Source organism: Netta rufina (genome assembly GCF_964035555.1).
Source record: "Netta rufina genome assembly, chromosome: 1".
NCBI lineage: Eukaryota > Metazoa > Chordata > Aves > Anseriformes > Anatidae > Netta > Netta rufina.
The window spans coordinates 116,109,219-116,122,444 of record NC_140123.1 but is presented as its reverse complement, the minus strand read 5'-3'; the positions used below and the strand labels follow the sequence as shown (position 1 = coordinate 116,122,444).

The following is a 13,226-nucleotide window of genomic DNA, read 5'->3' as shown; positions in this document are numbered from 1 at the left end:
TTTTTATTACAGAAAAATAAAAGTTTTTTTGCCTGAAATAGTATTTTTGGTGGAATAAATTGCCCATTTGTTTGTTTTGAAATATGCACTTGCAATTCTTTGTTGTCCATCTTGTTCCCCTTGCACTCCAAAAATATTATATACTTACAACATTTAAATATGCAAAAGAAAATTTTAATGGAAAAAACAAACAAACAATAGATTTGAAATAATTTCACTGAAAAACTTAGAGCAATATTAACAGTATTTCTAATTTTCTTTTTGTTTGTTTGTTCAAAGCCACGAACTTTGTGCAAATAGTCTATTGTAAAATACATTTTAATAGATGTGCCAGACATCCAGCTTATTTTCTCGATGTGCTATAATTTCCCTTGTATAAGGTAAAAAAGTGATTAAAGAAGCGTGATAAAGACACTATTCTAACTTCTATTTTCTCTTCTAAATTATAAGCCATCAGAACGTTGAAAAGTTGATTTGCAAGCTTGAGGTAAAAACCTGAAAAAAACAAACATGGTACTTCAAACTGGATATATATTATGAGCACACAGATTTCAGCTCATGTTTTAAACTTGAATTTGAATTCACCATCCAAAATCAAAATTTTAGACCTAATGTAATCTCATTCCCTCTCAATATACAGCAATTACAACAAATGATCAACTCATAACAGAAAGAAACAAATATAGCTGTTTTCCTTCATGCTTACGCCCTCAAAAAATCACTCTTTAGTATCATTAGTTTCACAAAACACAGCATACAATTTATTAACTGTAGAATCATTAATATTTCCCCTAAAACATTATTCATAATATATGCCACAAAGTTTTGAAGGCAGGGTATCTGTATGTATTTTTCTTGTTGGAGTACTTTGGAAGTGAGTATAAATCATCACCAGAGCATAACACGCAATTGTAATGAGATAATCTCTTTTAAATCTACTTTCAGGAAATTTTTATTTCTATTTTTACGAATCAGGGTTTATTACAGAACTGATCCATTATAGCAGTGTCAAACTGATGTCAATGTCAGAGCATAACCAAGTGCAACAAAACCATCAGATTAACAGGTCACATTTGACCAACACATGTAGCTGTAATAATCTGACTGTGTAAATTATTATGCAAACAGACAGGTATTTCCAAAGTGAACCGAAGGAGATAAGAGTCTTTAGGTGACTTAATCAATGTGGATCTAATCTAAAGCTTTTCTAAGCTACGGCGAATTAAAAGTCTATTGGACAAACTCCTGCAAAAGAGTACATGCAGAAAATTTCCTAATAGTCAATATTCCAAAACAAGCAAGCTCACCTTGAAAACAATCATACAGAATTTCTCAATACTCATAAATACAGAAATAATGGTCAATAAGACTTACTTTTGGTGACCCAGTTGGGCTGGCACATGGTGACCGTGCTACTCCCTTCTGAATGAGATCCAGACGAGGAGGTACAGGTGGAAGACTAAGATGTGGGATTTGCAGGGGGTCTGGAAGTGGTTTTCTTCTTTGTGCAAGAGGGGAAGATCCCGGGGAAGTCACTGGTGAATTCTGCCTCTCATTGCACTTCAAGACAGGAAAAAGGAAAATTAGAATTTATCTGATGATTAAATATACAACTTTCATTCCACGACTTGACATGTGATATTTGAAAAGTATTTACTAATAGTAATTTATCATAATGGACACCCTCACTACTATTAATTAATAGTAGCATAGGTACTCAGCTCTTGATAACTGAAACAAGTCTAAAAGTCATTCTACCTCAAAACCACATTAACTTGTGATTAAAATTCCAATCATTGCCCCACAAAAAGAAACAATCACGAATATAAAGAGAGATATTGTGGCAGTACTGTTACTCTTGATAACCTTTTCATTAATACAGAGTACTTCATTATCAAAATTCTATGTGTGACTTTTTAAAGCTGAATGCCTATGATATTGTCTGCTAACTGTGAGGCATAGTCACATCGTACTTCTACAGAAAAAGGAATGTATGTTTTCTGAAAACTCAGGAAAAAAAAAAGGAAAATCATCAGCAAGCCAGTAGATGAAGCAGTTATTGCCTTCCTCATTTATTTGCTGACTTAGAAAAATCATTTTAGGACACTTCAGTTTACCATAACAAAATACTAAGCTAATGATATGCAGACTGAATATTTTCCTCAAGTGACAAATCATGATTTATTCTTTTTTTACTTTTTTTCAAATTCATATGCACAGTGGAAGTTGAGCAGTGTTCTTTTAAGACACGTTTTTAAACTATTTAAAAATAAGAAAGTATGCTATAAAACAATGAAAATCAAAGATTTCAACCCCTTAGTCTAGGCTCCACCCATTTTTGCAACCAGTTTTGTAACTGCTCATCTGGGTGAGTTCTAACACACAGTTTATTTTTTTGCATAAATAAGTTAAAGGCACATCTGTGAACCCCCTGCAATTGTATCAGTGTATTGTAAGTAAAGCTGGATGCTTATGATGTTCTGTATTTTCTCTGACAGGGTAGCTAGAAGACATTCACAGCAGGTGTCAGACTCTGGTCATTTGTGCACTGAGGCATCCTGGTATTCTCACTATGTATCTGGCTTATAGAGGCTGCTGTCTTCTTACAGAAAGCACATAAAATTGCTCACAAAAATGCATCCATCTCTAAGCTACATCACTTTGATAAAACTTTCCCCTTCTGATCATAAGCTTCTTATCACCAACACCGTACAACCCATACTGATGACAGGGATGGGACTAGGCAGTTCTTGAAGAAGGTAAAAAAGTCATCATTATCTTTCTTTACATATACTGACTATATTAAAGAATCTGACACCTTCATCAATTCTAAAGCAGATCTGGGAAAAGGATCTAGTACCCTAACTCCTTACTCAACGCTCTGTGTACTACATCTTAGTGTAATATGCTATTCTAAACAAAATTGGGATTACTGCCAGATTTCCGTCAGAAATAGAAGCCACCACGGTATTACTGGATAACATGGTGCGGAAAAAAAAAAAAAAAAAAGAGAGGGAGGAGTGGAGAGGCGTTGAAAAGCTAGAAGGCTGAGGTTCAATTCCATTGCTAGAATGATTTTTCTGTGACACTACAGTCTTATCATTTGGTCTAAAGGTATAAGGTCAATGTTGCAACTAAATATTCAATTTCAAGAGACAGAGCAATTTAAAATTCACGCCTTTCATGGCTACCAGCAGCTTCCAAGCTTCTCTTCGGTGAAGAAGTAGTCACAATGTTCATATTAAACGCTTGAATACAGCACTTAATTTGTCTTCGTTTCCTTTAATTGGTGAATGTCCCTGACCTTGGCTGGAAGGCCATGAGGGTAAACACATGACTGACAGCGAGGTGCTCAGCCTCACTGAACACTGTGAAAAGGGAACTAGTTGAATAACTAAGCTAGATACATGTCTCACAAGCATGCCTGAGCAACCAGAATTATAAATTGACTATAAACTGAATGTCAATTCATTTTCCTTAACAGAAAGCATCCATCAGTTAAACAGCACAATAAACACTGTGTCACTGAATAGCATTAGTTCTCAAAGTTCAGTTACACCTCCACCAAGCATTCCTAAAAGCCAAGAGCCACATAATATATAATACATTCAATCCTTTGGCTTCAGCATCAGACAGAACATGAATTTATTTCCCAAATCATTTGAAATAGAACCAAATAAGCAGGTCTCACGTCTCCAAAAAGACACGATTATTTAACATAAAAGGAAGTGTTGTAGCGAGTCTCTGCATTTACGGTGTTGCATAACATATTGTGCCTCAGTCAGCTGGGAATTGCTGCAGAAGAACTAAAACAATCTTAAATGTAATAGGGGTTGGAAACAAGGAATAAGTAAACCGTAAATACTGAAAACAGAGTACCAGACTGGTAAAAATTGTTTGGAATTTCAGGTGTTCAAATTGCTGTGTGATCACATTAACTAACTTGACTTCCGATGAGAGCAACCTAACAAAGTCTCAGCTCTCACACTGCATGTAGTCACGTGAACCCACAGCTAAAAGAACAACATTTTACTGATAGCATTTTAAGAATATCCACCACTCTTTCTCTACTGCAACCTTCTCTTACACAGTTCTGCTCTAAGGAATCAATGGGGAAAATGGTACACGCTTCCCTCAAAGAGCCAGCCCAGCCCGCCAGTCTAACGTGTTTTTTTGCAATAACAACAATGCAGCTCCAGCAGGGACAGAAACACATTTAAAACCTACTGGGGGCTGATGTTCTTCTGAGATTTATGGAAACAAATCGCTGAATGACACACTTAATATGTAACGGCAAATTAGAAAAACTAGAGCGATATGCAAATTCGTTTAAAATTCAAAATCGTTAAAAGTTGTCGTGCTGTTAACCCTGTTGAAACAGGAGATTCATCTATGCGATAAACTTTCTGTTCCGTATTTATTTGGTATTTAGTTACTTCTACCCACCGTATTCCACGGATGGTAAATTACAATTGCCAAAATGAAAAGGAAGTTTTTCAAAGCATTAACTGTGCGAAAGGCCTTCAATTTAAGCTTACATCAATTCCTTGTTTCAGAAGAGCAAAATAATCTTTAAGTCCTATGAACTACCACTGCCTACTGATGGAAGGTAACTAATGCCAGCCAACAAGTTAATAACTTATGAGTTACGTGAAGAAAAAAGAAAGAAAATAGCTGATAAAAAATAACAGCTACTCTGCCATACAAGGAAGCTTAATCCATGTAACTGCTTGGGTGCTGAAGTAGGAGAGAATGCTTTGCTGGGAGAAACTTAAAATCATGTTTCCTTGTTTAGAGCTATGCTTACTAACAATAAATCAAACAAATAATATCCCCCAGCAACAAACAGATCTTTGTCAGTGTTCAGCATCAGATTTCCTTCATATTCCCATTATAAAACAAAACAAAACATATTTTTATGTCCTCCACCCAACCTGCCTAGCTGCATCGTTGTTTGATGTTCATTGACAGCTTGGCCAAGAAGACGGCTGTGTTTCATGAGGATGCTGGGACATCAATAGAGGTATATAATAACTACATCTTTTAGCACAGAATACAACCTCTCCCAACAACAAAACCAAACAAAAACAACAAAAACACTCCCTAAGCAGAAAATATTTAAATTAGTCCTTGTCACCTATTGGAGATTTCTGTGCATTTTCTGTTCAGTGGAAATAAAGGAACAACGAGAATAGCACAGTGAGAAAAAGATAAAACAAGCAAGCAATTAAGACAAAAACTAATACAAATGAACTGGCAGTGACAGAAGACAGACATTCAGCATACAAAGGGGCTCTGCTGCAACACAGACCTGTGCAATAAAGATGTAATTAAGGAAAAGAACACAGACTCCTTTCTAAGGACATGGATTTCATCTGGTTGGCATGACTGCTGCCAAGGGACAAGCAGCTGTGACTTATTTCACTATGGGGCTGCAGAATGGTGCACAGTTGCATCATTCAATCAGATGAATCTATTACTGGGAAATACTGGTATCAGTTTGTCCCCAGTGGTTATGAATTTAAGCCTCTTCTGACATTGATTACAATTTCTAGTGAAGCTTTGTCTAATGGAATTAGTCAAGGCAGGATAATGAATCTAGAGTTTTAGTTTCAAACATCTTTCTGCCAGAGAGACACATGCTCAAAGTATGTTCAACATAAACCCTACCAAGTGCCTGACTCAGGAATATTATCCTGATTGCTAGTGTGCTGCTGGAACTAACTCACTAATTTACAGATTGCATAATGAGACATCTGAGAAGGTCCAATCAGTCGTATACCAAAAATGGACTTTTCATTTTCCACGTTGTCCCCTAAAGCTTCTTCATTTATAATCGGATGAGAGTAACACACATTTCTGTTACTTCTCATTAGGACATGTTGCGACCTACGTAGATTAGTATAATCAGGATTTGAACATTTGTACGAGGATATAAAGTTACATCACTTAATACTGATAGCTGTAAACAAGTTTTACATAGATAGCCTTGTTCTTTATTTGATCTCTCCTATGCTGACCCAATAAAATGCATGCAAAGCAGGGAGAGGGAGTTAAAGCTGGGAGAAGTCAGCCCCATATTGATTGCCCAAGGGAATTGGTAAGAAATATTTTAACGAAGGGAGGCACGCTGCCCCTCAGCATTAATTCCTCTTTCAAATACTACAAAGTAAGCAGATAATAAGTATCTTGTTGTGTGGTATGAGTTTACTAAGTTCCTATAAACCATTCAGGCTGGGTGTTATGAAAATGTTCTTCACTAAGAGGGTGGTCAGGCATGGGGACTGGCTGCTCAGGGCAGTGGTCATGGCACTAAGCTTGATGGAGTTCAAGAAGCATTTGGACAACCATCTCAGACACATGGTCTGATTTTTTGGGTGTTTTTTTGGGGGGGACCTAGGAGTTGGACTCAATGATCCTTGGGGGTCCCTTCCAACTTAGCATATTCCATGATTCCGTGAATTCATACGTATGTATGTATAGGTTAAGAGCATGCAGCTGAAGGAAAAGCCTGGATACTTATTTGAAGTCTTTTTAAAAAATAAAAAATGAGAAGTCAAAAAGTTATTATTTAATACGAGCCCTTTTTTTTTTTTTTTTCTCAGAACAATAATTACCACAAAATTTAACTTAAAAATATGGGAAATGGAGGGGCGTGGGGGTCAAAACAGTCTCTTCCCATATTTTGAGAACCAAGGTCTTTTGACATGATTTGTTAAGTCTGAACTTCTTACTCTGTAAGAAGCCTAGTAATTATAAACAGTGGTTTTCAGCTTTGACAACTTCTTATAATGATTTTTAAGTAATGGTCTGAATCAAAGTCCATTTTTGAGACACTCAGACAGCTAGGAAATTAATTTCAGGGAAGCTGGCAACTTCCCAGACAAGGTAACTTCAACTAGTTTTAGAAGAAATTGCTCTTAGTGAATCTTAATTTACCTTAAGCTGTTGAAAACCTCAGTCTCCTATACTGCTAGGGCCTTCCTCTTTGTTTTCATGTAGTATCAGTATGTTATTTGGATCAAATAATTATCACTTATAAATTCAAAATTATTATCTCTTAACAAGGACTTCTACACTACACACTATCCTTGTTTTCTTTCTTTCCAAAGAAGCATATAAAGTCAGTTCTTGTACAAGGTAAAGTGGCAAATAATTAATGCTTAATTTATCAGGACAATTGAATATTACAGAGTATGGAATAATGAAAATAGTCTGACATTCAAATGCCCTCTTTAAAATTAGAAACATCATTTTTAAACATTTATCTGAACCCGTAACCTGCACATTTTTAATGTGTGTTTCCTGACATGTGAGGCTAACAAAGCTTTGTTAGGAAAAACGTTACAGAACCGAGAAAAAGAACACTTCAAGCAATAACTGCATTAGCTAATCTGATAGCATAGTGTTGGAAATTTCTCAGTGATGAGACAATTAGCAGAGGTTTTGGCACCACTCTTTGTCTTTGTTTCATAACGAATTATCTGAAGACAATTTGGAAATTAAAAAAATAAGCTGCTTGATGAGGCAGATAAACAGACTAATTGCAGTGGATTTCCTTGAAGCCTCTGATACAGTTGATCTGCTACTATGTACACCTAGCAAGAATGAATCATTTTTCTTGAAGTAAATCCATTTACTCATTCCATTAAAGAATAGATATGTAGCTTTGTGATTATTTTTTTCCGTAAAGCAGTTTCAAGTCTGAGGTCCCCCATGGATTTAATTCAGGCACCCCTTTTTGTTTATGAGTATGCCTCAGAGATACAGTGATAAACTGCAGAGCTGGTAGTTTTGTGATAAATAACTTATATTCATAATTCATAGAGGTACAGCAGGTGATAAAGTTATAATCTTCTTTACACATTAATGACAATTCCAAAAAGTAGGATTTTTTTTTATTATTATTATTTTTTAAGCTTTTCAGTTTGTCAAAAGAGCTCACTTATAAAAACCCAGCCAGGCCCTTTATTCAGTGATGAACATGACTGTGCGTGCTTCCGTAAGGCAGGCTAAAATGAGCTTACTGCAACTACTCTTTGCATTGTGAACATATTTCCAAGTAAGTAAACATCTCTAAGGCAGCAAAAATTAGAAGTAAAAGCTTAGAAACATTTTAACAATGCCTCTCCCTTTAGTCTTTCAAGACAATAGGGATTGATTTGCAAATTCCTGCAATACATCTTGAAGCCCTACAGTCATTTTCACCAGTGAGCTCGTGTCCCTGGAACTCTCCTCATCTATCAAGTTTAACATGGCAACTTGTTATTAGCCAGATATGCTGCAACAAGGTTTTCTCTGCAATACCACGTGGTCTAGCAAGGTGATTTGAGACAAAATCATCCCATTTGATTTTCAAAGGTTAACAGTTTTATGTTGAGAAAGCATATGACAATAGTTGAATTAAAATAAGAATCAACCTATATATTCACTGGGATTACAGATTAACAACAGTATTAAGTTGGCTACAAGAACTAAATGATTATTTGTCCTCTCATCTCCATTGTTTCAACAAATCAAATGACTCTGCAACGCAGTCATTATGCAGTACCATGTTCATATTTACAGCATTAACAAGAAACAAAAGAAAAATTCAAAAAGGGTAAAATCCAACAAAATGTCACGGAGGAAAAAAAGAAACACTGTTTGACAAGAACAACAAATGATGATTAAAAGAAATAGACAAGGCTGAAGAAGGCATTACTTACAAAAATTGTATATAAATGATGACATTTCACATTTGGTGGTGAGGTTGAAAGCATAACTATGCTTTGGTAACAAGTTTAAGAAGACAAGAGCAGCTGAAAATCACCAGATGACTGGATGATTCAAGATTTTCAAGTAAGGACTTTAAAAAGCTAACGGAGTGGAAAACCATGTTCCTAAACTTCAGGGATAATTACTGGGTTTCTTCTACTGAACAACTAATCTAATGACAAAAATAGCAAGAACCTAAGTAGTTAAGCAGTTGGTAGATACTGAAAACAAGACTTCTTATATTGAAGCCTACTGTTCCTTCTTTTGATAAAAGCATAGTGCATTTTTGCCTTATCGTGGAAGTGATAGTGTTATAAAAGTCCATCAATTCAAGGCTATCTCACAAAGGTCTGGCTGCAGACTGCAATTTAAATCCAGGCAGGAGGATAAACTGTTCCAAGAGTAGGCCATGTTGTATTAAATACACAACACAAGAATGATTCATATGACTTGAGAGGTTAGCAAGGATATCAGACTTATGTATATTAACTGACAGATATTCTCAGATATGAGGGCAAAACACTTTTTTTAATAACAAACACAATGATAAGGAAATTGAAGAGTCAGGTGTTACAGAATTAATTTCAAGTCAAGTATTCAATCTAGATGACCTTAGTAAAAAGTAAAATATAGAAAATGCACTGTAAAATTCAGTGTTGCATGGCCCATTATGGCATTATTGAAATCTAAAATGTAGTGGTGAACTCTGAAAACAAAGTACAATTTTGTTGATGAAAGTGCTTGTTTATCAGTGATTAAATCTGCAGCCAAATATCTAAAGATCCTGGAACAGAATATAGAGCAAAAACCATTCCAAAACACGATATTACTATGAATAATTTCAAATACATTTTTACCTCTAAAAGTACCGAATACTAAGATGGATTTTATGTTACAGACAAAAATATAGACAACTTACATGAGGTGTGATAAAACGGCCTTTGTGTGCAATATGATTTGGGTTCCAAGTCACCTTTACAAAGCACTAATATTTATTACTAATCAAGAAATTCATGCTTAATCCTAAAACATTTGATGCATGTGTATACAAGTACAAAAGTGCAAAAAAGTGATAATAGATTTGTATACAGAAAAATTTGTGTTATTTGAGGGACTTGTCCGTAAAGCATATTTTGGTTAAGAGTAATTTATTGCAATCTCATGCTTCCGTCATTATAAACAGAGGTAACTCTGCTCACATCAGGTGAGAATCTGGATTTTTTTCTCATATTCAGTGTCAGTTTTCTTGTTGCAATATCAAAGCATTTTGTTTTTTCAGCCTGAGAACTTTTCAGTGAGTTGCTGAAACCTTCAGCATGAAATGTAGCCTATCATTGTTTACAGTCATCCACAGCTTCATTTACAAACATACAGCTTTAACAAGTACAAAGTTTGAAATTTTACCTTTCGGACTGAAGCCAAGCGATTCATCATTAAAGACTCTTCCCTATCATCATCGTCATCCAAGTCCAGCATGGGCATACTAAAGCTATCAATAATACTGCAACACCTGGAGTTTTCATCCCTTGGATCAAAGGGATCCACAATGATTGGTTCAGTTCCTTTGATTTCACAGCGGCAAAAAGGACAGCCTTGGCCATCAGATTCCTAGAGCAAGACAAAAAAACAACAACATGTATTAATAAAAATAAAAACACAAGTACTTTTAAAAGTATATAAAATATACGGTCACTATCTCTATCTTTCTATATAAAAACGCCCTTTCCAGTGTCTGTAAGAGCTTGTAAAGAAACACTGGAGTAAACAGGAAACAGTTCCATAGATATTTCACTATAGTGAATAGTAAAATGACTGTATTTTTAAAACAGTCTGTCTTCCACATGTTAAGCTCCATTTAAAAATAACTAATAAAAAAGTAACTGCTATCTCTAAAAAGCTTCAAAAATTGTAACTGTCTCAGTATTATAGATTAGGAAGTAACACCTTGCCTCTTAGGATCATAATTTTCACATTTCTTCAGAGGAAAGAAGGTGCGGTGTGTAGACAAGGACAATGCATTCTATTATATATCTTCTATATTAAATATGAATATTAAATATGAAATATTTGTTTTTCATTTTAAGTTAGAAAATGGAAAAGAGCTTTAGATCATGCAGTTCATATTCTCTGAAGAAACTACATATAGTCCATCATGGCTGCAACATTTCCACCATTGGGCAATATATATTAACAACATCTAAAGCTAAAAGCATTTTTGACACGTGTAAGTAACAAAACAGGACTTACTTACATTTTCAATAAATTATGTGAAACAAGGAACTGTAGTCAAATAGTTTTTAAGAGAAGTCTAGGCATGTCACTAAGGGACATGTTTTCGTGATTGGATATAGTAGATCAGATTGATGGTTGGACGTGATGATCTTGGAGGTCTTTTCCAATATAAATGATTCATTCTATAATTCTATGTTATCATAAACAAGAATTATTTAAATTTTAATTTCTAAATGGCATAATGTGTGGAATGATTTTTAAGCAGCCATGTTTCTATTCCTTTTGTTCATTTCAGGAATAATTTTGTTTTCATCAGAAGTAATTAAAAGACCTTTAAATTACATTTCAGAGCACTGATGATTGAGACAACAAAAAAGATCAGAGAGAAGTCATACAAGCACCTATAAATGTTTTTTTTTCCATCTAAAGGCACAATGTTGATTTTAACTATAAAACACAAACAAAAAAAAAAAAGAAACAACACATCCAAAAAGACCCTGAGGCTCTGAGAGATCAAAATAATTCAATCTGAATTTAGAAGTCATGTTGCATCATATTTGGAATCAGGTAGTCAGGTGGCTAAGATACTGGGGGTGGGAACTAGATGGTCTTTAAGGTCCCTACTGAGCTAAATCATGCTATAATTCTATAATGAGCACAAAAATTAAACTACCTATCAAATGTCTAAAGCAAATTGTCTTGAAATGTCATCAAGCGAGCAAAGCTTTTTGATTTCTCAAAGGGCAGCTTTAATTTTTTTCTACCATTATTTTCTTCTTGATGCTTGACAAGAACTCTTGACAGCTCTTACTAAACTGACAGGTGTTTCTATAGTTTTGTGGAAGAACTGTATCCCAAGGCCAGATAAGTATAAATGATGTCTCATGACAACAGTCATGTCTATTTACAGGGTTAGTACTGGATTTGTTTTGTATGTAAAGATCTAAGTAATCTACTTTTAGCAGTCTTGCATCCTAATTACAAAAAGCCAGTCAGCATCACTTACAATTACCTCAAAGCGTGTATCCAAGTTTTATGGACCTACTGAAGTAATCACTTCCAAGTGAACGGAAGTCCCCCCTTACTCATACAAATTTTTACAGGCTCATTTTCTAAAGCAGCCTTATAGATAAGGCACAGCGCTTTCCATTTGCAAGGCTGTCTTATATCTGTGTTGTCAAATAGTTCTGTACTAGCAGTTTCCCTCCTTTTTCTTCAAAAGCATCACTAAAACATACAGAATATCCAATAACAGCATCAGATTCACATTCAATAGTATGAATACAACAGAGAAATTAAAACTGAGAGCTAAGATCTCTGTGTGAATACATACATCTTTGTCCACAGCCCCAGAAAGATTATGCAGATTATTTAGAACACTGAGAAACTGGTTATTGTGAACAATACATTGCAGCATATATGCCCACATGTTTTTAGAATCAAGTCCATATCTGTAGTTTTTAGAAAACATATTTCTTCGTAAGAAAATGAATTTTAATCTTGTTGCATAATACAAAAGGAAGATTGTTAAACCAACTCTTGTTTGAGAAACTGATTTCCATAAAGATGAACAACTGAATCATCCTTGGTATTCTATGCAGATTTGATGCTGCTTACCAATTTATTAAATAACACACTTTTTCTGCTTAGTGAAAACATCTGTATTGGACCTCTGAGGCATGTCTAATGAGTCATTATGCTGGCAATTAAACACTAGCCCAGAAGCTTGCAACAGCTGATGCTGTTACAGTGCAATATTTCTTCATTGTCTCCCTAATTATATGAAAGTTAAATTTGTAATGAAATCTTAAATGTACCTGGCCAATTACAGCTGGTTGCAATGTTCTGATGAAGCTTGATGTTTTCAAAAATGTCAGTTCTCTAAGCCTAAAATGTTTTATTGTCTTCTTCCTGAATCCCTAGCCATTTGCCAAAGTACCAAGGACATTAGATTCTTGAGTCTCCAGAATTGGAGTACATCACTGACTCAGCACTAGAACATGCTGCTATCATGATATGAGACACCCAGCAAACAAAAGTACAAGGATTTTCAATTCTTTTCTACCAAGAAAGTAAGCAAACAAATAAACAACAACAAACTGCTACAGATCTCAGAATTTCAGATTATTATTTTAACTCAAAGATTAACATAGTCAGGCCTTTGTGTTTGTCATTCAGTTTGAAATTGGCAAGAACAGAAAAAAAGGTATTCCTGAAACAAGAAATATTGCTCCAAC

General features: G+C 34.9%; 1 protein-coding gene across 1 annotated transcript in view; it reads right to left on the bottom strand.

Moving 5' to 3' along the window:
• Positions 1–13,226, bottom strand: part of CBLB (Cbl proto-oncogene B) — a gene marked incomplete at its 3' end in the record, with an annotated part of 127,876 nt that overhangs the window by 22,082 nt on the left and 92,568 nt on the right. The window contains exons 10-11 of the mRNA XM_084294570.1: positions 10,162–10,365; positions 1,375–1,560 (exon numbers count right to left, since the gene is read on the bottom strand). Coding sequence (XP_084150696.1) covers positions 1,375–1,560; positions 10,162–10,365 — 390 coding nt within the window. The remainder of the gene's footprint in view (positions 1–1,374; positions 1,561–10,161; positions 10,366–13,226) is intronic.